General features: G+C 44.4%; 1 protein-coding gene across 1 annotated transcript in view; it reads right to left on the reverse strand.

Annotated features, from left to right (window-relative positions):
- The window catches only part of NLE1 (notchless homolog 1), a 43,727-nt gene extending 18,646 nt beyond the window's left edge, over positions 1 to 25,081 (reverse strand). Inside the window, exons 1-6 of the mRNA XM_073615243.1 lie at positions 24,916 to 25,081; positions 20,955 to 21,091; positions 17,723 to 17,940; positions 17,266 to 17,345; positions 2,997 to 3,073; positions 1,753 to 1,850 (exon numbers count right to left, since the gene is read on the reverse strand). Of these exons, the coding sequence (XP_073471344.1) occupies positions 1,753 to 1,850; positions 2,997 to 3,073; positions 17,266 to 17,345; positions 17,723 to 17,940; positions 20,955 to 21,089 (608 nt within the window). The 5' untranslated portion in view covers positions 21,090 to 21,091; positions 24,916 to 25,081. The remainder of the gene's footprint in view (positions 1 to 1,752; positions 1,851 to 2,996; positions 3,074 to 17,265; positions 17,346 to 17,722; positions 17,941 to 20,954; positions 21,092 to 24,915) is intronic.
- Between the last annotated feature and the right edge of the window lie 811 nt (positions 25,082 to 25,892).

Here is a 25,892-nt window from a genome sequence, read left to right on the forward strand (position 1 = left end):
AGGAAGAAGAGGAAGAAGAGGAAGAAGAGGAAGAGGAAGAGGAAGAGGAAGAGGAAGAAGAGGAAGAGGAAGAGGAAGAGGAAGAAGAGGAAGAGGAAGAGGAAGAAGAGGAAGAGGAAGAGGAAGAAGAGGAAGAGGAAGAGGAAGAGGAAGAAGAGGAAGAGGAAGAGGAAGAAGAGGAAGAGGAAGAAGAGGAAGAAGAGGAAGAGGAAGAGGAAGAGGAAGGAGGAAGGAGGAAGGAGGGAGGAGGGAGGAGGGAGGAGGGAGGAGGGAGAGGAGGAGGAGGAGGAGGAGGAGGATAAGGCAACAGCTGCTTATAATTGGAATTTTCTTATATCCGCACTTTTATATAGCACAAGGCACGTTGCACTTTACTAGTGAATGATATATTGTGTTTTTATTTGCATGTGAATTAGGCAATAGTGTTTTTTTTTTGCACACAAATTAATATTTGATACATTGCACAGGGAATATATACATATACTGTACATTTTTGTAGGTTTGAACATGGGATTAGCGCTCCCCCCCCCCCCCTTTTTTCATTATGGGGCTAACATTAAATTGATTTTGAGTAACTGATTAATTGTATCCACTTCCTTTCTGCAAAAGGAAAACATTTACAAATTAACTAAGCAATAAAAAGTCGGGAGGACTACTAGGCTCAGCAAGCCTGCTATCGGAAAATATAGAATGTGATAAAGCAGAAAAAAAAAAAAAGGAAAAAAAATCTAAAGCAGAGATTTATAAATTTTGCATTCAGTTAATAAAAAAAAAAAAAACAACAAAAAAAAAAACAAAACACAACACTTTGCTGTGTGCAGTGTGCGCCCGGGCTGGACACGCTGGCAGGCAGGGCTCTCCAGCATTTCTATGAACTGCTCCTGGCTCAGCCTCTCCTCTAGCTAGAAGAGCAGGGTGCTCTGGTGCCGGGAACAGTTCATAGAGGTTCCTAAACTGGGCTGCCGCCGCCTCCCACAGTACCCCTCAGTGGGGATGACAGGCCACTGGGGATCCCCAGCTGGATTTCACTCTGCTGGCTCCTTCTGCCGTGTCAGCGGCTGCTGCGCTCTTCCTGCTCCATCCCCGCTACCCGCCACTAATCGCATTACCAGACAGTACCTTGTGTCCAGAGGGCCTATGAGGCCCAGGCCACCTCCACCCCCCCTGTAGCAGAGGCACCTGTCACTAACAAAAGCCCAGGCACCAGGGCACAATCTCTAGTCGCATTGCCGACCTGGTGCCTGGGATTTGTTGAGCCCTGGGTGTGAACCAGTCCTAAACAGTGATCCTGCGATAGGAGACAGCACACTGCTCATTGCACTGGCATTAAAACAAGGAAGAGTGGGATCATCCAACAACTACAGCCTTCTGCAGGACAGGGCACAGATAGCTATACGAGTTTTTTTTGCCTAGGCTTTTGCTGGGAGGTGGGGTTGATTTTATTACCTCTTAGGGCCCCATGTACTTGCATATGCTATTTTCTTCAGTAGGTGAATTTAGCCTTTAAATGTAGCAGTGTTTAAAAGATTCATCAGAAGTTGCCTAAAAGGGTACAGGGTAAGCCCATACAAAACTTTATTTTTTTAGTTTTGCTTGTTTCAAGGGAAACCATACAAATCTTGTTTGGCTGACAACCCCATTAAAATCCACCATCATTGACTGGATGGTCATCTTTTCCACACTATAAATGGCTGATCACTACATAGTTCAGTAAAGTTCTTCAAAAGGAAAATTAGAGGGTGTATAGCTTACAAATGAAGAGGTTCCCAGCTCAGCCATGTAATCCATTTTGTGTGTCCAATCAGTGTTTTACCAATCTGATTTCCTGTGTTTGGGTCCCATATAAAAATCTGAAAGTGTACAAAAGGTAGTTAAGTAGTTAAATTTTGATGCAATGAACACAAATTCAAGACAGTACTTTAGGTTGGGTTCACACTAGCTGAGGCTCGCAGCAGGGGGTCCGGTGCATCCCTGTTCTCTATTTCAGGGGCCAATCAAGACCGAATTTGTGACTGAATTTGGACCTGAAACAGAGCCAAAGAAGCACAGGAACCTTTTCCTGTGCGAATCGCGGCCGCCCCGGAGATGTGTGAACTGGCTCCATTGAGAGTTGGTTACAGTCTCCTATTATGTGAATTGGATGCGGGAAACCCACATCTAATTTGCACAAGTGTGAACCCAGCCTTAAATTTTGAAGGACAAATTATTTAACTATGTTACAACTATATTACAAAAATCTGATAAATGGTAGAAAATTGTTCACATCATCTTTATACTGTCACAAAAGCTGGCTGATAATATGCAAGTTAAAGTGGTTGTAAAGCCTTCCAAATACCCAGTGATGTGACTTGCCTCAAGTGATACACAGAGATAAAACACATTATACATAAGTTATACCTGTTTATCTACAGCATTTCAAAGTCCATAATTTGGACTTGTTTGAGCTTTCATAAAGCGTGGGGGGGGGGGGGGGGGGGCAGGGAACTGAAGTTACTCTGCATATCTAAGTGAGAGCCAACTGAAGGGAAGGGACACACACTCCTTCACACAGCACAAAGGAAACAGAGCTGAGGCTGTCAATGGAGTTCCCTCCCCGTCACCATTCTTCTCTTGGTGTCAGGAAAACTTGTCAGAAATGACTCATGCTGATAGCAAAGGAAGGAGGCAGCAGACAGAAGGCACCTAACGCTCTTAACTGAGACAAGTACACACTATAGAGAGGAATATGCTTTGTTCATATTTCATGTGTGAGGTTTACAACCACTTGAATTACATTGCAAATATGAGAAGAAAAAGTAATATAAACATAGAAAGCCTCTATAAAAGCACAGCAATTTTACTGGGAAGACAGACACATAAGTATTAGAGTAGTTAGTAGCTTATATAATCGCTCGATCTATAAAAATCACTTTAGGCAGCAATATCATTGTAGGAGGGCAAAAGAAAAAAAGAGGATAACAGGACCTTGCAAAACTCAATAGGTACTCATAACTCACCTGACTATTCTTACAGCCTGATGCAAGTTTTTTTCCATCTGGTGACCAAGCAATACTGAGCACCCAATGTGTATGCCCTAGGATACAGAAATATACAAAATGACAAACGTACCAATGTGTAAAGAAAAAAAAAAAAAAAACTCCTTTCTCCTCTCAAATATTCCCCCTCAGCTTAATAAAAATGTCTCCCCTTTTTTATCTTTATTTTCCATCCCCCAGCCCACCCTTTCATTCATTCTTGCCTAGGCATGAATGATGTTTTACACTCCTGGTGCCTCATGATATATGAATATCCCAAATCCCAGAAGGTACAAGCTTCTGTTCACAGAAGAAGGGGAAGGATGGGTCTGGCGACACAGTGTCACAAGGCAGCTGCCTGAACACAGCAAAAACAGCCACCTCCTAATGTCATAATGGAGGAAGATGGTGGCACAGGACACAAGCGGCGAAAGAAGGACACTGTATGGCAGGGTGGGTAAGTGTCTGAATTAACCACTTCAGCCCCGGAAGGTTTTACCCCCTTCCTGACCAGAGCACTTTTTACAATTCGGCACTGCGTCGCTTTAACTGCTAATTGCGCGGTCATGCAATGCTGTACCCAAACGAAATTTGCGTCCTTTTCTTCCCACAAATAGAGCTTTCTTTTGATGGTATTTGATCACCTCTGCCGTTTTTATTTTTTGCGCTATAAACGGAAAAAGACCGAAAATTTTGAAAAAAAATGATATTTTCTACTTTTTGTTATAAAAAAAATCCAATAAACTCAATTTTAGTCATACATTTAGGCCAAAATGTATTCGGCCACATGTCTTTGGTAAAAAAAATGTCAATAAGCGTATATTTATTGGTTTGCGCAAAAGTTATAGCGTCTACAAACTAGGGTACATTTTCTGGAATTTGCACAGCTTTTAGTTTATGACTGCCTATGTCATTTCTTGAGGTGCTAAAATGGCAGGGCAGTACAAAACCCCCCCAAATGACCCCATTTTGGAAAGTAAACACCCCAAGGAAATTGCTGAGAGGCATGTTGAGCCCATTGAATATTTATTTTTTTTGTCCCAAGTGATTGAATAATGACAAAAAAAAAAAAATTTACAAAAAGTTGTCACTAAATGATATATTGCTCACACAGGCCATGGGCATATGTGGAATTGCACCCCAAAATACATTCAGCTGCTTCTCCTGAGTACGGGGATACCACATGTGTGGGACTTTTTGGGAGCCTAGCTGCGTACGGGGCCCCAAAAACCAAGCACCGCCTTCAGGATTTCTAAGGGCATAAATTTTTGATTTCACTCCTCGTTGCCTATCACAGTTTTGAAGGCCATAAAATGCCATGATGGCACAACCCCCCCCCAAATGACCCCATTTTGGAAAGTAGACACCCCAAGCTATTTGCTGAGAGGCATGGTGAGTATTTTGCAGCTCTCATTTGTTTTTGAAAATGAAGAAAGACCAGAAAAAAAATTTTTTTTTTTCTTTTTTCAAAACTTTGTGACAAAAAGTGAGGTCTGCAAAATACTCACTATACCTCTCAGCAAATAGCTTGGGGTGTCTACTTTCCAAAATGGGGTCATTTGGGGGGGTTTTGTGCCACCTGGGCATTCCATGGCCTCCGAAACTGTGATAGGCAGTGAAGAGTGAATTCAAAAATTTACGCCCTTAGAAAGCCTGAAGGCGGTGCTTGGTTTTCGGGGTCTCGTACGCGGCTAGGCTCCCAAAAAGTCCCACACATGTGGTATCCCCATACTCAGGAGAAGCAACAGAATTTATTTTGGGGTGTAATTTCACATATCCCCATGGCATGTTTGAGCAATATCTCATTTAGTGACAACTTTGTGCAAAAAAAAAAAAATTTGTCTCTTTCCTGCAACTTGTGTCACAATATAATATATTCCATGGACTCGACATGCCTCTCAGCAAATAGCTTGGGGTGTCTACTTTCCAAAATGGGGTCATTTGGGGGGGGTTTGAACTGTCTTGGCATTTTATGCACAACATTTAGAAGCTTATGTCACACATCACCCACTCTTCTAACCACTTGAATACAAAGCCCTTTCTGACACTTTTTGATTACATGAAAAAATTATTTTTTTTTGCAAGAAAATTACTTTGAACCCCCAAACATTATATATTTTTTTAAAGCAAATGCCCTACAGATTAAAATGGTGGGTGTTTCATTTTTTTTTTTTTCACACAGTATTTGCGCAGCGATTTTTCAAACGCATTTTTTGTGGAAAAAACACACTTTTTTAAATTTTAATGCACTAAAACACACTATATTGCCCAAATGTTTGATGAAATAAAAAGATGATCTTAGGCCGAGTACATGGATACCAAACATGACATGCTTTAAAATTGCGCACAAACGTGCAGTAGCAACAAAATTAATACATTTTTAAAAGCCTTTAAAAGCCTTTACAGGTTACCACTTTAGATTTACAGAGGAGGTCTACTGCTAAAATTACTGCCCTCGATCTGACGTTCGCGGTGACACCTCACATGCATGGTGCAATTGCTGTTTACATTTGACGCCAGACCGACGCTTACGTTCGCCTTAGCGCGAGAGCAGGGGGGACAGGGGTGCTTTTTTTTTTTTTTTTTTTTCTTTATTATTTTTTTGCTTTTTTATCTTATTTTTAAACTGTTCCTTTCATTTTTTTTTTTTTAATCATTTTTATTGTTATCTCAGGGAATGTAAATATCCCCTATGCTAGCAATAGGTAGTGACAGGTACTCTTTTTTGAAAAAATTGGGGTCTATTAGACCCTAGATCTCTCCTCTGCCCTCAAAGCATCTGACCACACCAAGATCGGTGTGAAAAAATGCTTCCCCAATGGCGCTGTTTACATCCGGCGAAATCTAAGTCATAAAATGCTCGTAGCTTCCGGTTTCTTAGGCCATAGAGATGTTTGGAGCCACTCTGGTCTCTGATCAGCTCTATGGTCAGCTGGCTGAATCACCGGCTGCATTCTCAGGTTCCCTGTTGAGACAGGAGAGCCAGAGAAAAACATGGAAGACGGTGGGGGGGGGGCATTCCCTCCCACTGCTTGTAAAAGCAGTCTAGAGGCCAATTAGCCGCTAGGATTGCTTTTACATGAAAGCCGACCGCTGGCTGAAAAGAATGATACCAAGATGATACCTAAACCTGCAGGCATCATTCTGGTATAACCACTCAAAGTCGTGAATGGCATACCTGAAGACAAAAAAATGGTTAACAATAAAGCACAGTGAACAGTAAAGTATAAAAAATTGCATACCTGAAAAGCAAACATGATAAAACATAATAACAATAAAACATTGCAGAATAGAATACAGTAAAAAAGAGCAGAACCATAGAGAGAGAGAATAGAGAGAGAGAGAGAACAATAAAACGACAACTATTTATTTTTTTTTATTTTTGTTTGTGTTTTTTTTTTTTTTTTACACTTTTTTTTGTAACTGTAACTTTTATAACTGTAACCGGTTCCAGGTTCGGGTCTCTCAAAATGCGATGGCATCTTGGGAGACCCTGTGAAAGTGTGCCTAGTCTGTGGAATGCTGTACCCTACGCTAATACTCAACTAGTGAATGGTAGCGTTCAAAACATTCACCAATGCAAAGACCAGGATTGTCAGGACAGGAGGGACAATAATAGCGGGTGTCACGCCTATATCCGCACTTGCTGCAGACACAACATCTTTTTTGGGGGGGTTCGTTGGGTAGGGGTACTCGGGAGGACATAAAGAAAATGCCTCTCATGCAGCCGACTGCATTTGGTTGGGGATGTGAATGGGGGAAGTACGGGCGCTGCAGAAGCGGTGGTTTCCCAATTAGGATTGGCGAATGCAGCAGGAAGGGTGGCAGCGGGACACTACTTGTGCTTGCCACCTCACCAGCTTGAACTGCACTTATGGGACTCGCCACGTCACCAAGTGTTACTGCAGTGCTGGTTTGACTACGACCGGGGTGTACTAGGCCGCTGGCACTTGCCAGTTCACCAAAACGCTACCAAAAAAACTGTTAGCGATCGCAGGGATCAGGCCTGACTCTGCGAACGCTGCAGTTATGCGTTTAGTGTTTTGTAAGTGACAGTGATCGATCGATACTGCACTTGGGTGGGCTGGGCCGAGCGGAGGGGCAAAATGCAGGTGCTAGCAGGTATCTGGGCTGATCCCGCTAACACTGCGTTTTTGGGAACCCTAAACTGCTGGGGACGCTAGTATAGATCTGATCGGATCAGATATTGATCCGTTTAGATACTATACCACTAAGGGAGGCGTATGCTGCGTGCGTGGGTGTTAGCGGTACTGGCACTAATCTGACACTGCCTGGGGCGACGCATATCACCGCAGGGCGATCGGGGGGCTAAACCTTTATTCAGTAATAAACGGCGGGTGCCCTGACACTATAAAAAATAAACAAACTAACCAGCGTCACCCGTAACACTTATACAGTGATCAGTGGTGAAAGGGTTAACTAGGGGGCAATCAAGGGGTTAAAACATTTATTAGGTAGTATATGGGGGTCCCTGTCGCTATAAAACGCTGACGGCGAACCTAAATATTTACCTCACTAACTAGCGTCACCAGCGACACTAATACAGCGATCAGAAAAATGATCGCTTAGCGACACTGGTGACGGGGGGGTGATCAAGGGGTTAAAACTTTATTAGGGGGGGTTAGGGGGGTACCCTAGACCTACAGGGGGCTAATACTCACTGCCCTAACACTTCTAACTGTCACAAACTGACACCAATCAGTAATCAGGAAAAAAAAAAAAAAAAACAGCTTGCTGTCAGTTTGTGACGGGGGGGGGGGGGGGGGATTCGGGGGGCGATCGGGGGGCGATCGGGGGCGTTTAGTGTGCCTGGCATGTTCTATTGTGTTGTGTAGTGTTTTACACTTACTCGGATGTCTTTTCTCCTCGGCGTCGGAACGGAAACTGCCAAGCCGAGGAGAGATGACATCACATCCTCTGCCTGTGTGTACTATACACAGGCAGGGGATGTTTCTCATTGGCTGGGAGCGATCGCGAGGGGGGGGGGCCACGATCGGATGGCCTCCCCCTCATCTCTGATCGCTCCTAGACAAATGCCGACCGCCGCTGGCACCGGGGGGGTCCGATCGGACCCCCCGCCCGCGGGAAGGCAATCACGTACCAGGTATGTGATTTTGCCTGCCCGTGCCGCTCTGTTGACGTATATAGACGTGAGGCGGTCGGCAAGTGGTTAATGATAACCTGGCATCAGGTAAGCAAAAATTTTAAAATTAAAAAAATAAATATGGGGGTGAAGTTCCTCTTTTAGTAGAACTGTAGGACAAATAAAATGTAAGTATTCTTGGGGGCGTGGCCTAGACGGGAATGAGATAGGACGTGAGTGACCAGAGCTCCGCTTGTGGCAGATCCTTAACCCGATATCCTGAGACCCCGAAATAGCCATCTCTACCGCACTCCCGCGTGCCTGAAGCTGGGTACAGTCTAGATCATGTCTCCGCCAAAGAGGAACACAGCCGCCTCCTTGTCCCTTGACAGGTACCGTAGAACGGAACGCGACCATGAGCGGCAAGATGGTGCCTCCTCACCAGAGCACGCGGCTCCCCAAGCTGACCAGGGGACGGCTGATACAGCCAAGGTGCTTGAGGCGATATCCCTCTGCCAATCCACCCTCACAACGAAGTTGGAAGAGGTTAAAGTGGACATATCTTTAATTAGGCAGGACATGACCAAGCTCAGGGAGAGAGTTACTGAGACAGAGACCAGAATCAGCCGGGCGGAAGACACACTCTATCCCCTGCAACATTCTCAGGAGGATTTAAAGCGCCAAATTCAGCAGCTGGCACAGAAGCAGGACGACCTAGAAAAATCGCGCCCGCAGGTCCAACCTACGCTTTATTGGTCTCCCGGAGGGCTCAGAGGGAACTGATCCAGCTACCTTCCTAGAAAAGCTCCTAATCTCCGCATATGGCAGAGAGGCCTTCTCTGGGACATTCGTAGTTGAGCGGGCTCACCGTATGCCGGCGCGTCGCCCACCTGAAGGGGCCCCGCCGCGCACTTTTATAGCGAAGCTATTAAATTTCAAGGACCGTGATGCAGTACTACGCCTCGCCAGGCTAAAGGGTAATATCCCATTTCAGTCGGGACACGTGTCGGCTTTCCCGGATTTCTCCGCCGAAGTACAGAAACAGCGGGCCCGTTTCATGGAGGTAAAAAGGCGCCTTAGGGCTCACCATTTGAAGTACGCTATGCTTTTCCCCGCCCGGCTCCGTGTGGCCGGAGACGATCAAGCTTATTTCTTTGAGGACCCAGTGCAGGCATCGGAGTGGTTGGACCATCGCGATGCAGAGCGGAACCGTCCTGCCCAAGAATGATCTCCAAGCGACGGTATGTAAAGATGAGACTCTGTGATAGTATCCAAGCTAATACGCTCATTTGCAATTTACCCTCACTTAAAACCTCTGTGGTATGCGGTGGCTTGGCAACGCCAGACGCTGCAACCTCACCCTTGGAATAACTTTTCCCCCCAATGTAAGTTGGCGCTCAGGGAACTGCCTGTTGCACACTTCAGCGCCTGGAACTATACCCATGTTTCAGCTATATATAAGCCATAGCCTGATAAAACCACCACACAGAACATGGGACCTAAACTAGAGTTCTGCTGGGCCCTGAACTTTTCCATCTTGAGGTTGCACACCCACAATGATGAACTACCACCATGTGGCCCTCTCTCCTACTTCATAGGAACTCATGTTAACCCATCACCCATGAAAGATGCAAGGAGAAGATCAGAGGTTACAATATGATATATAGGGGATAAGTAGCTCTTGACCCTAGCGATATATTTCAGGTTGTTTACAATTTCTATATGCCACAACCGGAAGAGAGAACGTCTCTCATTCCCGGTTTTAACCCAGTGTTTGTTTGCCCTTATTAAAAGGTTTAACCCTCTACCAAGTGTGTAGCCGAATAGGCCTCCACTGTGGATGGTAGGGAAGTTGTGCACTACCTTGGTTCATAAAGTTTGCATGACGCTCAAAAGGTAGCAGCACTAGTTTTGGGTTTGATGTCCCAGCTAAGTTGGGGTGGCTGAGGGCTGGGAAGGGGGTAGGGGAAATGTTTCAGTTATATTTAAAGAACATGGATTTTATTTTAATGCAACATAAGGAATATGAACATAGAATGCATCTAACACTGATACGATGCCATAACTCAAGATTTAATGTATGGAATGTATATGGACTTGCCCTGGGAAATGGTCTCGCACCGACTCCACATAACTACCTGTTTATTAGAAAATGACTGACATCAAGTTTTTGACTTGGAACGTCAGAGGAATCCGAGACCAGGTCAAGCGCACCGCAATTTTCGGATGCCTCAAGTCATATCGGGCAGACATAACAGTACTGGTTGAAACGCACATCACAGGCCAGCTCCAGCTGGCAAAGAAACGCCCATGGATAGGCTGGGCGTATCACACCACTCACTCTCCCTATTCCAGAGGGGTATCTATACTCTTTGCCAAATCAGTCTCGTTTGGACTTGTGTCGGTGCGGACAGACCCCCCAGGGCAGGTTCATTTTTCTGCAAAGCATAATTTGTGGCTCGCAATACCTACTCATGGCCTTCTATATTCCTCCACCATATAATTCTAGCCTTATTAATGAAGGCTTAACATACATGGCGCAGTACCCTACAACACCTGCTATTTGGTTGGGTGACTTTAACGAGGTAGTGAACCCCACTTTAGACAGATTACGCATGCAACAAGGAGGCCAAGTACCGGATACCACCAGATTTGGGCGTCTGCTGCGTGACTTTTCTCTAACTGATGCGTGGCGCTGCAGACACCCACACACTCAGGCCTACTCATGTTTTTCGGCGACACATTCCTCCATGTCCCGAATAGACCTAATATTAATTTCAGACACTCTTATACCATCCCTTACGGAATCTGGGTACCACACTAGATCCCTCTCAGATCATGCCCCTTGCTGGGCCACCTTGCGCATTGCTCCTCACGCGGGGCCTCGCACCTGGCGTTTACATTCCTTTTGGCTTTCAGTACTTGATGACCAGGAGGACATTAGCTCGGAATGGCAATTTTATTTCAACACAAATCGTGACACCGCCCCAATAGGTATGATATGGGAATCATTTAAATGACATGCCCGTACGATTATCTCTCATCGTATAAACAGACTGAAGACCGCATCCAAACTCAAACTGACTCAGGCTTCCGAACAACTAGACACTGACACCAGAGAGTTTAGCTTAGACCCAACACCTGCCAAAGCATCCCTGCTTAAACTACGAACGAGAGTTTTAGACCAACTCCTTTTTGAAAAAGCTAACCAGAAACTCCTCTTCTCTAAACAACGGGTATTCGAGCAGGGGGAACGGGCGGGCAAGCTCCTGGCATATTTAGCAAGACAAGACACGAGCCCCCCGGTGGTGGTCTCTTTAAAGGACCCACAGGGCACTATAACATCTGACCCAGAAACGGTAACAAGCATTTTCCGCAGATATTATGCTGATCTATACTCTTCTAGGGTGGGGGTTGATGTGCAGGAGACCCAGGCTTTTCTACAGAACATACCCCTTCCTAAAATATCATTGTCCCAGATGCAAGAAATGGAGGCCCCAATCTCGACAGATGAGATAGCGGTCGCGATAGCCTCGCTGGCCCCAGCTAAAGCCCCTGGGCGAGACGGTATTCCTCTTGATTTCTACGCCACCTATTCCGAAATCTTAGTTCCTGAATTGTCCAAACTATACAAACATATCTTTGAGGCTGGGTCTCTTCTACAATCCCTTAGACAAGCAATAATTGTAGTGATCCCCAAACCAGGCAAAGATCCCCACTATCCAGAGTCCTACCGCCCAATCTCGCTCCTTCAGGCAGATATCAAGATTCTAGCCAAAATATTAGCTCTCCGCCTTAACCGTATTATCCTATCCATAATCCACCCCGACCAAACAGGGTTCATGCCTGGGAAAAATACAGCTATGAACCTGCGTAGGCTTTATATTAAACATACAAGCAATACACGACACCGTCGGGGACAGAGCAGTGGTGGTGCTAGACGCCGCCAAGGCTTTTGACTCCGTGGAGTGGGAGTACCTGTGGGAGTGCCTTAGGGGGTTCGGTTTCGGTCCTAACTTTATCAAGTGGGTACAACTATTATACTTCTCACCGGAGGCCAGTGTACTCGTGAATGGGAGGACCTCAACACCTTTCCCATTGCAACGGGGAACCAGACAGGGGTGTCCACTCTCCCCACTCCTCTACGCCCTGTCAGTTGAGCCTTTGGCTATATCCCTTAGGGTACACCCAAACATTCAGGGTCTTAGGCTGGGGAGTCTGGTGGAGACGGTGAGCCTATATGCAGATGATATGCTGCTATACCTGCAAGATACCGGCCCGTCCCTCCAGGCTGCCCTACAGACTATCGAGGACTTTGGTAGACATTCAGGTCTGAGTATAAACTGGAACAAATCACAAATTATGCCACTTGACTCAACAGCACCCACATATCGCTCTGCATCCCTCCCTCTACAAAGAGTAGCATCTTTTAAATACTTAGGTATACAGATCACCAAAGAGCCCTCAGAATTTCTCCCCAACAATATCGAGCCACTATTCGCATATTTAAAACTGCACGCACAATCATGGGCAAGGCTCCCATTGGGAGTTATGGGCAGGATCAACCTATTCAAAATGGTACTTCTCCCAAAATTCTTATATATAATGTGGAACTCGCCAGTCCTTATCCCCCTTAAAACCTTCAAATCAATAGACCATATTCTCAATTCATTTGTATGGGGAACCAACCGGCATAAGTTGGCGTGGCACACTTTGAAAAACCCGACCTCTTCAGGGGGAACGGCTCTCCCAGACCTACATGCATATTATATAGCGGCGCAACTTTCACACACATATCATCTCCACAAAACTGATAGCATTAGATACCAATCTTTGACATGCAAAAAACCAAACTCAGTTGCCCATTCCCCTCTCCAGGTGATATTTAGAGGCGGGGGCAACAGGGGGGGCTGGGCTGCTCAGAACCCCCTGTTGCACCAGCACAAAAGCATCTGGGAAAGTGCACTTAAACTTATCGGGGTGGATTTTTTCCACTCACATACACCATTATGGCACAACCCACAACTACCTGAATTGATGCGAATGTCGGGAGCGACTACATGGGCGACAAAAGGTATAGTGTACCTGTTTCAGGTAATCTCCCCTCTGGGTATAAGAAGCTTTCAATCGCTACAAGAAGAGTTTGAATTACTCTTACACATGAAATTTAGATATATCCAATTAAGACACGCACTGAGAACCCAATTTACGGCAGGATTTCCCAGCCTACAAATGCTCCCTATGGTTGATGTAATCATGGGTGATGACCCTGAGAAATTAATCTCCACCCTATACAGCATTATACGCACACGTACGGTAGCGAGGGTTGTTGACACAGCTAAGCTCAGATGGGAGGTGGATATTGGCCCAATGGACGACTCGGACTGGGATGAGATACTGGAAAATGTTAAACAAGCGTCACCCAGACTTTCTGACCGTCTTACCCAACTATATATTATTCACAGGTCTTACCTTACTCCGGCCAGACTAACAAAATTTCGCCCAGACCAGAGCCCAGACTGTCCAAGGTGTGCAGACAACCCATGCTCTTTTTTTCCACATGCTCTGGTCCTGCCCACATATTCAGAGTTACTGGGCACAAATCATCAAATTTCTACATGACCAAAATGGGCTCTCCAGTGCAGGTGGATCCCAAGTTATGCCTTCTGGGACTGCTCCCGGACACCACAATCGAGAAATACCAAGCCACATTCTTACAGGAAACTCTTTTCTGTGCCAGAAAAGTAATCGCCAAATACTGGATGCAGACTCATTCTCCTTCAATCCAAAATTGGATTGCTGAGACCAATAAGTCACTGCCCAACAAAAAATTGCTCTACAAACATAGGGGGTGCCCGAACAAATACAATCGAGTATGGGATAAATGGCTTGAAACTAGCGAGACTTGTACGGAATAGCTCGATGTAAGCATAATATAAGGGTGTAACGCGATCATGATAAACTATACAGTTTGAAGTACTTTCATATTCCATTGTATACTATGATAGAGCAAAACAGTATCAATAAAAATAACTAATGCTTTAATGTCACGATATTGCATGGAATATAATATGTTAATAACAAACACGAGATACAATGTAAACACATCTTTGTTTTGATGCACAATATATTTCACGCCTGTAACTGTATGTTGTATACGATATCTATGTATGACATAAATATGAATAAACATGTTCTTTTAAAAAAAAAAAAATGTAAGTATTCTTAAGTAAATGCAGCTTTAAAACAAACCCTGACTGACCTCAGTAGCTGCCGCTTCTCCGGCTTCCCTCTGTCAGCCTTCTAATCTCCATTGTAAACACAGATCAGGAGCGCAGGAACAGCAAAGTGCTGAGACCTGACTTAAAAGGGAATTCACTGCTTCTACTGTGAACTTTGAAGACGAACCACTTCACAGCGGCTTTAACTGCAGGTCATCAAAACCTTATTTTAAAGCATACTGCTTGTTAAGAATAAGTAAACATTTTAATATCTATAGTCCAGCCACAGCTGTACTTTAAAGAACTGAAAATAAAATATTCTAGAAAAAGGTATTGTCCATAATACCGGATCTGTAAATCACTCAGAGAATATTAAAAATGTCAGTAGTTTAAAGGGGAGTTCCAGAGGTATAATTGGAAAGAACAGGAATATATAGAAGAGAAAGATTAAGGGACTTTCAAGGTACTGTGACTTTTTTCTAGTACCTTAAAAGTCCTTTAATCTTTCTCTCATATACTGCTTTTACTTGGGATGTGGATACTATTATATACATTAAAAAAATCCTAGGGCCATATACATTCCCTATGGCAATACCAAGAGTGGTGCAAGCACAATGGTAGAACTCTTCTAAACATAAAAAACAAAGCATCTGCTGCTTCTAATTAATAAAAGGAGCGATCAGTTCTCTGTTTTGTGGCTGTGAAAAGCACAGGACACAACACAAAGAACAAGAACTGGATCAGCATGCTCTGATCTCTCTGCTGTCCCTCATCAGCTCATAGCAGGAGGGAGGAAGAGGATTATTAACCTTGTGTAGTGTAATCACTGCATGGCAGAAAGAAGAATGTCTGCTTTAAAATAAATGAAATTTTTTTAAAGCACACCCCACCCCCCCCCCCCCCCACCCCCCGCGTCAAAATTGGCCGGGTTTTGAAGTGGTTAAAGCTCATTACAAATCTATATTTCAAAGCAAATGTTTAAGTTGACTGACGATGGCTTTACAGTATGAACAAACTGAAAGCTACCTGGTGGTTGTTACAGGCTGTGTCATGCCCCTCGAGCCTGTTTCTATGGTGTGTATGTGCTGGGACTAACAAGGAGATGAAACCTCCATCAATCAACATCTTATATCCTGCCCCCATAATGTTTAGCAATACAAGGATGTGAATGGTGGGTGTCACCAGTACTAAATTGTGGTCATATATGGCTGTGAAGAAAATCACATGTGGCATGTGGTACAGTGGGTCCTTGACGCCCTGAGGGAGGGCGTGCATGCGCTTTTTCCTAAAAGCACATGCACACAAAACGCGTAGTCACAGCAACCCTGCAGCTTGCGGGTCACGCTGCTCCCCGAGCCTATCCACCACAGCCTCCACCAGCGCTGCATGCTATCCATGCTTGCTCCGGTTCCCTCTTCCCAGCTTCCACACTTGGACCAGGGCATCCCCACCTACATCTGGGAGTAGCCACACGCCTGCTTGGGCTCAGACGGAGAGAACATCACAACATCCATCCATGGACCACGGCTCCACTCCATTCCCTGACAGCACGCTGGCTGGCCCGGTACTCTGAAACGTGGAGCACGGAGCTCCCGCGGACCGCTGCTTTCTCCTCCTTCATCACCAGCACGCCTAGCTGCCTACAGCCCGCGGATGAGCAGGTCCCTAGTTTGGATCAGCGCAGTGGGAACATTGGCGCCACCCCCACTGCCACTGCCAGGTTCTTTCCATTCGTAAGCCTTTATCTCCTATCCTTCTCAATATTATAAGTGCTTTGACGACATTTGGATTACTGTTTCCACATGATCCTTATCAAATAAACCGTTCATATTATTGTATCACTGCTACTGAGAAACTTTCCTTCATTTTAACATATTGAGCGCTGGTATCTTTTGTTGTACAATACAAGGATGTGAATGAGGGAGGGGACTTTAATTTACCACAGTGTATATGCCCACACATGTGACTATATAGACATATGTGGGCCGCACAGATAAGACAAAGGAGGAAATGGACAGCTTAAACGGGAACTAAAACTGGAGCATGCTCAGTAGATGTGCCAAGGATTGGTCTACACTATCTCAGGCTGATGCAGGGATACAGACAAGACCACAGACCATTTGCAGAACCTAATTCCATTCATAAAATAGCAGAGACAGAACAAAGTAGAAGCACGGTACCAACAGCGTCCAATATTTTTTGGAGAGCTGTATCGTCAAAAGACAGCACAGAAGTGTAAACACACTACACTTCCTTACTGCCATTCTTTCTGCCTAAAATTTCTGGAGCTCTACTTTAACTCTCCAGCATCTATAATAAAGCTACATATCAGTTTTGGGTGGATTGACCCTTTAAAAGTTAACATTAATTGTTTAAGCAAAAAAAAAAAAAAGTGTTTAAAGCGGGGTTCCACCAAAATTTTGAACAATATCTGTATATATTCTCTTCCTTGCCTAGATGCTGACATGCCGTTTAAAAAAATTTAAATCGCCGTAATTACCTTTTATTTTTCTATTCTTCTTTGCACTTCCTGGTTCTCCTCCCGTGGGAGTAGGCGTGTTTCTAGCCTCTCCCAGACTCCTGGGAGCTAGTCTCAGGCTTCCCAGGATGCCACTGAGCATGTGCGGGAACGAGCGGTGAATGCTGGGAGCACAGCATTCACCACATCCAGGAAATAAATGCTTGTGGGCTTCAAATGCCCACAATGAAGATGGAAACCGCCTGCAGTGAATAATAGAAGTTATTCTTTCCGACGAAATCTGACACAGGCGGACATATTACACACAATATGTGAGTATGTAATGCTGAGAAGAAAAGTTTGTGAATGAACTCAAAAAAAAAAAAAAAACGATAGGTAGGTGGACCCCCGCTTTAAATAGTACAAGTACATTGTAGCCACAAAGGTGGAACAGTCTGTCTTACTAACCTTTGGAAGTAAAATGTGGTGTCTCTGTGGTGAGGTCCCAGAAGCGTACTGTGGTATCTCCTGATCCACTGGCCAAGTACCTGCATAAAAACATAATAAAATGTCAGCTCCACTCTAATTGTCACCATTTTTCTTTGAATAAAGGGTGTTAAGGGTAGTTTTCAGGTGAAGCCATGCTTGCATACTAAGCCCTGTTGTAGGAGTCAAGAGACCTCCAATCTCTCTGCTAAGCCTGTTAGCTTTTTGAAAGCCTCCCAATGAGACCATTCAACTTTCATATAGTTCAGCCAGACATTGTCAGCAAAGGCAGAAAATCATTGGTTTGTCCACCTGTACAATATGGTGGTATGTAAAAGTTTGAACACTTGATGCTTCAAAAAACCCTTTAACCAAAACAAAATTTTCTATAATGACATCTTAGCTGTTAGCTATTCAAACATTTTGCAAACATGCTTACTTTCCAGTTGGGCTGAATGCGACTGAGATCACAGCCTCGGAATGCCCCTCCAAAGAACTAGTGCAACGTGTTACTGCACGGACCTTGAACACAGCTTGTGGCTGATAGATTATATCCAAAACCTTTTCCGTTTCCACAGTCTGCTTCTCCAAGGTTTTTTCCAAAGATGCCACAATCTCCACATCATGGACAAAAAAGGCAAGTGGTACAGGTTCCTCCTGAAACACACTGCTATTATAAAAACAATCTATTTCATAGCCGAATATAACAAATACAAAATGGAAAAAAAGAAAAAAAAGTGTACCAACACCGATCCCAGCATAGGAGCCACATAGCAGTACTTTGCCAGTGGCTGAACAGTAAAACCAGAACAAAGGGAGTGTAGCTGTGGAAAGCAATAAGTGTTGTAGCTTTCATTTTCTTACCATAAAATAATGAGTTGGAAATCTGGTAAGATCCAATTGACAACAATGCTACTTTAATTTTTTCCAGTTTTAGAGAATAACATAGGACATTCACTTGGAAGGAAATACAGTATCTGTTCAGCCCAACTCCAGGCAAAAGTTTTTATCAAAGCGAAGCTCCACCCAAAAGGGGAAGCTCAGCTTGTTTTTGACAGATATCGGCCCCCCCTCTGCCTTTTCCCGCCACCAGGCCCTTTGCAAAGCACAGTGCGCTTCACGCATGCGCAGTAGAAAACTGTGAAGCCGCAAGGCTTTACTGCCGGTTACCATAACAAGGAATGGCGGTGGCAGCTGCACCCGAGAGCCGATTGAAAAATCAGCTGGGGTGCTGACATCGCAGGATCCCAAGACAGGCAAATGTCCTTGTGTAAGTTTGAAAGAATATGCAAGGGTTAAAACATGCCAACTGTTAATTGCCATGTCCCAATTTGGTACATTTCTTCTCATTTCTGTTTAAAGCTCAGTTTACACTGCGGCGACTTTGGGTCCGACTTGTGGGACCCCAAGTCATGTGACATGTGAAATCCCAGGTTAGTCGATGAGAGCTTTCTTAATTAACATTACTGAAGTCGCTCTGACTTTAGAAAAGGTTCTTGTACTACTTCAAGGTGACTTCTATCCCACTTGTGCCTCAAAGTAGTACTCAAGACACCAGGAAGTCTCACTGCAGTTCGCGGCAAGGTGCACCGAGCCTAAGTGACTTTCAGAGAGAAAGAGAGGTGAGGAAATATCTCCAAATGTTATATCTACAGTATTCAACAAATGTCAGAACAGGGAGGGAGTTTTTTTTTTACTGGGTTGCCACATGCCAGCTAAAAGCTGAAGTTAGGTTTTCAGTGAGACTGCCCACTCTATAGGACAAAGGCCAAAAAGGAGAAATTTAGGTGGACGACCAATGCAGGCATTTTCAGTAATTATACCATGAAGATGAATACAACTGAGAGTTTGTATCATTTTGGGCTCTAAGTCTTGTAACACTCCTCCTGCTACCCAAAAAGACCAAATGTAGGTGCCGCTCAGGTAGAGAGGTAAGGTCCAACTAGACCGAGGGGAAAAAAAACCCAGCTTTTTCCTCAGTTGTTCCAGAGTGGCTTCATGCCTACCACTGGGCTGCCTTCAAGGTGAATGTGTATAGACTTTTTATAAGCCACTCATGAATCTTTTATTAAATATCCCAAATTGTCTCTTCGTTTATCTGACCCTGTGGGCTGACACCGGGCTTGTTCTAAGCGCCAATCTGTCCATGTGTAAAGTCCAACTAGACTGCTGTGAGTGGCAGGTAGGGACAGGGAGCCCATCAAAGCTCCAAGCTGCAGCAATGTCAAAGGAAAAGATCCATAAGCCGCACATCATGAAGCGGACCCATGTGCATGAAGTGAGATGAATGACAGCCTCAGTCCAGACTCTAGTCAGGGGGCATGGCCAGGCTGGAGTACACGCTGAGGTTGCCATTCATCTCACGTCATAGAAACAAAGGAGCTCTGACCAGAAGTAGTAAACAAAAAAGGTATGCCACATCCCTTAATAGCAAAAGAAGGACAATTGGTTCCCCTGGGGTGGGATTTTAGAGGCATTACCACAGAAAGGATATTAATAGTAAGAAAAATATTTTATTACAAAATACAAAAATATAACACACAATGTATCAGAATAAAACATTAGCACACATGAAAAATACATATGTATAATTGCATCGAGAATGACATGCAGGTAACAAAAAATGTATATATGTCACACAAGACAATAAATGAAAACAGACCAATGATAAAAGATGGAGTGGGTCTCATTAAACCTTTTAGTGAGACCCACTCCATCTTTTATCATTGGTCTGTTTTCATTTATTGTCTTGTGTGACATATATACATTTTTTGTTACCTGCATGTCATTCTCGATGCAATTATACATATGTATTTTTCATGTGTGCTAATGTTTTATTCTGATACATTGTGTGTTATATTTTTGTGTTTTGTAATAAAATATTTTTCTTACTATTAATATCCTTTCTGTGGTAATGCCTCTAAAATCCCACCCCAGGGGAACCAATTGTCCTTCTTTCATCTCACGTCATGCACATGGGTCTGCTTCATGATGTGCGGCTTATGGGTCTTTTCCTTTGACACGGCTACTCCTTCTGCTACAAAGCATAGGAAATTACAGAATTTACACATTTTTTGTAATGTGAAGCAGTCACTGTATAAGTGTGTTTTTCCATTATATTTGCCCACCCTTCCCCCCAATAGAGCTGCTGTTTAACCCATTTATGACTGCTATATGAATCTATGCTGTGGTATCTAGGATGGGCCTAACAGTCAGCTGCCACATAATGTATATGCCTTGGTGTGTAGTGCCGGGGTGTACTCCATTGCACCCCCAGAACAGTGACCAATCTGTCACTGTCAGCTTACTGTCATATATTGATGATCAGGAGTTGGTAGGAGGTCAGCACTGTGCAGCCAATCACAGAACAGAAAGATTAGGAGCCCCTTTTACTGGCCTCGGGGTTTCAGAACTAATTGAAAGCGCTTGGTTCAACTAGCATAACGGAGTTAACTTGTGTTATAGTTCTTTCATCACACATTTGCATTGTTCAATCTGCCCAGCTCATGCAACTTTTACAACCAATATTTGTTGAAACTTTAAACAAACAATCAGAAACAAAATAATGCAACTGCTTAATTCAGCAATAATAAAACAAAAAATAACAAAAAGCAGATAATTAGGACTTTATAGATGTATATTTAATAACTGGTAAGCATAGGTGACTGTACCTCCTGTATAAGAGCATTGCAGACCAGCTGCAGTTTGTCAGGTGTTATATCCACGGGTACATCAAAGGAAGATCCAAGCACTTCTCCACTTTCATTTTTAAACTGAATTAAAATTCTTCCCACGTCTTCCTTCATAGCTGCAAAACAAATGGGGGCGAAAACATTGTGAACAACATTTCATGTGATAGCATGGGCCATGACAAGTCATCTTTATGGAAAGATCTGGGGTCTAATAGACCCCAGATTTCTCATCTGCTCTCCAAAGCAGCCGATCAAACTAAAATTGTTTCAAAAAGCTGTTTTACTAGCTGGTAATGGCTAGTAAACTAACAAACTGTACCAAAAGTAACAAGATCTTCATTGCTTCCAGTTTCACCCACCATAGAGATGACTGGAGAATGGATGTTCCTCCCCCTTTTCTATGTTAACCCAGCCTGACTGCCCACAGCGGTCCTAGGCTCCCCTGTGGAACGAAAGAGCCCAGGATAAGGGGCGGCGGGAGGTGGGGACCCCTTCCGTCCCTGTAATAGTGATTAGGTGGCTGTATAGCTGTTCAGATCACTTTTACAAAAAACAGCATCACTAAACAATATCAGGATCATGGCTGCAGCTCCTGGTACCACTGCTTTTTCCACTCAGAATGTATATGTACACATGGCTGACAGGAAGCAGTTAAAGACAAAGTTATATATAAATATATATATATTTTTTTTTTTTACATCAGCATAAGGGATAGTACTTACATTTAATGAGAAGTGTCCCTTGTGCTGCTGCTGGCTGTAATGGTTGCAATGTTCTATCTCTGCCTTCCCACACCAGTAATCTTCTGTGCTGTGGAGGTTAATAGAGCTGCTGGACTGTCATATGCACTTGTCAAGAATAACCACTATGTTTTCCTATTCTGTCCACCAATATTCATGAAAGCTGTACGATAAGCTTTTTATATATGAAAAATAATCTATGAATGGATAATGCGGACCTTTCATCCATCCAACCGTACCACCCCATTTATAAGGGGGTGGGGAGGAATGCAGATTTCAACCAAGACAGCCAGCACAAGGGACACTTCTCATTGAAAGTTAGTACCCTCCCTTGTGCTTATTTTTTTATTTTAATTTTAACTAAACTTCAGCTTAAAGAGGGAGTAAACCTTCCCGTATACTTTGTACCTATAGGTAAGCTTCATTCTAGGCTTACCTATAGGTACTGTAAATATCTCCTAAACGTGCGCCGTTCAGGAGATATTTATTGTATACTGCGCCAATTATGTCACCGGTGCATGCGCTCTGAAGGAAGGGCCGCTTGTGCCATGCCGTGGCCAGTCAAAGGACTGGAGTCTGCAGCCCCAGAAGGAAGATGGGGGCGAAGATAGATGTGGCCTCCAGCGGGGATGGCGCATGGTTCGTTTGCAGGCAAGTGTCACATAATGTACTAGTATGTGATGCATACTAGCACATTATGCCTTTACTTTGCAGGGAAAAAAAAAAAAAGTCTGATCTCGGTTTTAGAATCACACCAATATTATCACAATCCATAGGTCTTCACTTGCAGCATTTGGATTGTCTGGTTCTGTCTAATCAGATAACTGAGCCTTATTCACACTGGAACAAGCAGTTCATGAATGGGCTCTTCCCAATTTGACAATCGTGTGGGTAAGGTGGTAATTGAACTCACTTGGTGCCTTATCTGCATTAAATTAGCCTCAGAACGTGTGCAACTCATAGGTGTTTGGGTTTAAAGGGAGGAGGTGGCAACTCTAACCCACACTGCTGTCAAATTAGGATGAGAGGTTGTGTCTTTGCAGTTGCTATGTCCTCCTAGACATGAATGGGCTGTCTGCATGCAGCACCTGGCAGCCCATTTAGGACTACAAGTGTTAGAGCCCTTTCACACTGGGGCGGGCGTCGGCGGTAAAGAGCCGCTATTGTAAGCGGTGCTTTACCGTCTGTATGCGGCCGCTAGTGGGGCAGTTTTACCCCCCACTAGCGGCCGAGAAATGGTTGAAAAAAAAAAACGCAAAGCGCCTCTGCTGAGGCGCTTTGCCGGTGGTATAGCTGCGCCGTCCCATTGATTTCAATGGGCAGGAGCGGTGAAGGAGTGGTATACACTCCGCTCCTTCACCGCTCTGAAGATGCTGCTGACAGGACTTTATTTACCGTCCTGCCAGCGCACCGCTCCAGTGTGAAAGCCCTCGGGGCTTTCACACTGGAATGAAAGCAGCAGCACTTTCAGGTCGGTTTGCAGGCGCTATTAGCGCAATAGCGCCTGCAAACCGCCCCAGTGTGAAAGGGCTCTGCAAACCGACCCGAAACAGCCGTTGCTTTAATTCCAGTGTGAAAGCCCCGAGGGCTTTCACACTGGAGCGATGTGCTGGCAGGACGGTAAAAAAAGTCCTGCCAGCAGCATCTTCGGAGCGGTGAAGGAGCGGAGTGTATACCGCTCCTGCCCATTGAAATCAATGGGACGGCGCGGCTATACCGCCGGCAAAGCGCCTCTGCAGAGGCACTTTGCGGTGGTTTTAACCCTTTCTCGGCCGCTAGGAGGGGGTAAAACCGCCCCGCTAGCAGCCGCATACCGACGGTAAAGCGCCGCTTACAATAGCGGCGCTTTACCGCCGACAACGCCCCCGCCCCAGTGTGAAAGGGCTCTAAGAGAATGAAGCCTTGGACTGCATGTTTAACCGCTTGCTGACCAGCCGCTGTCATACTGCGGCAGGTTGGCTCGTTCCGGGGAATCGTCGTAGGTGTATGTTGGCTTGTGAACTCAATATTGTGGTCTCGCGCTCCCATTAGCCAGCGGGGGGAGCCAATAAGCGGGTCCGGCAGACTTGATGTCCGCCAGCCACCTGCGATCGTTTCCCCGCAGTGACAGATCGGGGATCTGCCTGTGTAAACAAGGCAAATCTCCGTTCTGACAGGGGAGATCACACAGATCCTGTCTTTCTGCTAAGCATACAGTTAGAAAACACCTGCAGGGAACACATTTAACCCCTTGATTGATCCTGTTAACCCCTTCCCTGCCAGTAACAGTACAATAACAGTGCATATTTTTATCACTGATTACTATAATGTCACTGGTTCCCAAAAAAAAAAAAAGTGTCAAAAATGTCAGTCAAGTGTCCGATCTGTCCGCCGCAATATCACAGATTGCCATTACTAGTAAAAAAATAAAATAATAAAAATGCCATAAATCTATCCACTATTTAATAGACACTATAACTTTTGCGCAAACCAATTAATATACACTTATTGCGATTTAAAAAAAAAAAATATGTAGAAGAATACATATCAGCCTAAACTGATGAATACATTTAAAATTTTTTTGGAAATGTTTTATAGCAGAAAATGTTGGGTTTTTTTTTCAAAATTGTCGCTCTTTTTTTGTTTATGGCACAAAAAATAAAAAACTGAAGAGGTGATCAAATACCACCAAAAGAAAGCTCTATTTGTGGGGAATTTTTATTTGGGTACGCCGCATGACCAAGCAATCGTCAGTGCCGTACGATTGAGGGGCAGGGGCAGGGACAGTGCCGTATTGCAAAAAATGGCCTTGTCAGGAAGTGGGTAAATCCTTCTGGGGCTAAAGTGGTTATCCTTACATTTCTCCCTTCCAGTGATACCCCAACCATCCTCACCACTTCCATACAGTACAGAAAAAAAGTTTTTCCCTGCAGTGAGCAGCCAATCAGCATGCCTAATCACTGGCATGCCCATGGCTATTCATATAGTAACACTATAGTGACTGTGTGCAGAATCATTGCAGGTGTGTAGCAGAACACTGCTAGAAGAGGCTCAGGCTGACAACTGATGTCATAGTAGGGGGTTACTAATAAACTAAAATGATAATGGATCAGGTCTGTGCTTTGTATAACAGTAGAGAACACGCTGTCATTGCTAAGCAAGGTTCACCCTTCATGACACTGCACTGTCACAGCCTTGGTAACTACAAGTGATATGAATACCTGAACAGCAGAGTGGACCGATGACAATTCACACGCCCTAGCTTTGATTAGCGATCGCTCAAAATCCTCCCGCACACTTCTCCTATGGAAGCAGCACACACGTGTTGACCGGAAACATGCAGCCGACGACGTCATCCATCAGCGTGACAAAACCCACCATAGAGATTCTTCAAGCCGATCGCCGCTGGAGGTAAGAAGAGCGCCACCCCCTGGACAAGCACCTGCATCGATTTTCTGCAAACAGCCAGTTAGGTGAGTTCAGAATTTCCACTGTCCGATATTAGCTATGTGTAAGCAGCAAAAAAAAAAAAAACAAAAAAAAAAAAAACAAAACTCAGTTTTCTGAAGAATTTCAGGTTTAAACTGGAACTTTACCCATAACAACTTGATATAAAATAATGTTCTTTAGCAAGGAACATACATTTCACATTATAAATCATGCCACAAAAATTAGTGTATGCTGTAAATTGCCTCCAGCACTGCTCCTGTTTCTTCTTGCTGGAGGCTGCCATTTTGCTGAAGCCTGTGGTCCCTGAGCAGCAGTAAATCATAAAGCGGAACTAGGAATCCTTTCACACTGAGGCAGTTTTCAGGCATATTAGCACTAGAAAAAGCACCTGTAAAGCGCCTGAAAACTGCCTCCCATACCGCCCGAATGCGAAAGCCAGAGTGCTTTCACACTGGGGCATTGGGCTTGTTAGGAAAAGTCCTGCAAGTAGCATTTTTGGGGCGGTTTGGGAGCGCTGTTTATAGCGCTCCTAAAACACCCGGCCCATTGAAATGAATGGGCAGCGCTTCCAAAGCGCCTAAAAAGTGCTTCGGAAGCGCCGCAACATGGGCACTTTTAACCCCTTCTTCGGCTTAAAATCGCCCTGCTAGCGGCCAAAAAGCGCTGCTTAAATAGCACTAAAAGGCCGCTAATACGAACTCTACGGCCTCTACAAATTTAGCAGTGCCTAAAAAAGGAGAGCAACTGA

This window comes from Aquarana catesbeiana, linkage group LG02 (assembly GCF_042186555.1).
Source record: "Aquarana catesbeiana isolate 2022-GZ linkage group LG02, ASM4218655v1, whole genome shotgun sequence".
Taxonomy (NCBI): domain Eukaryota; kingdom Metazoa; phylum Chordata; class Amphibia; order Anura; family Ranidae; genus Aquarana; species Aquarana catesbeiana.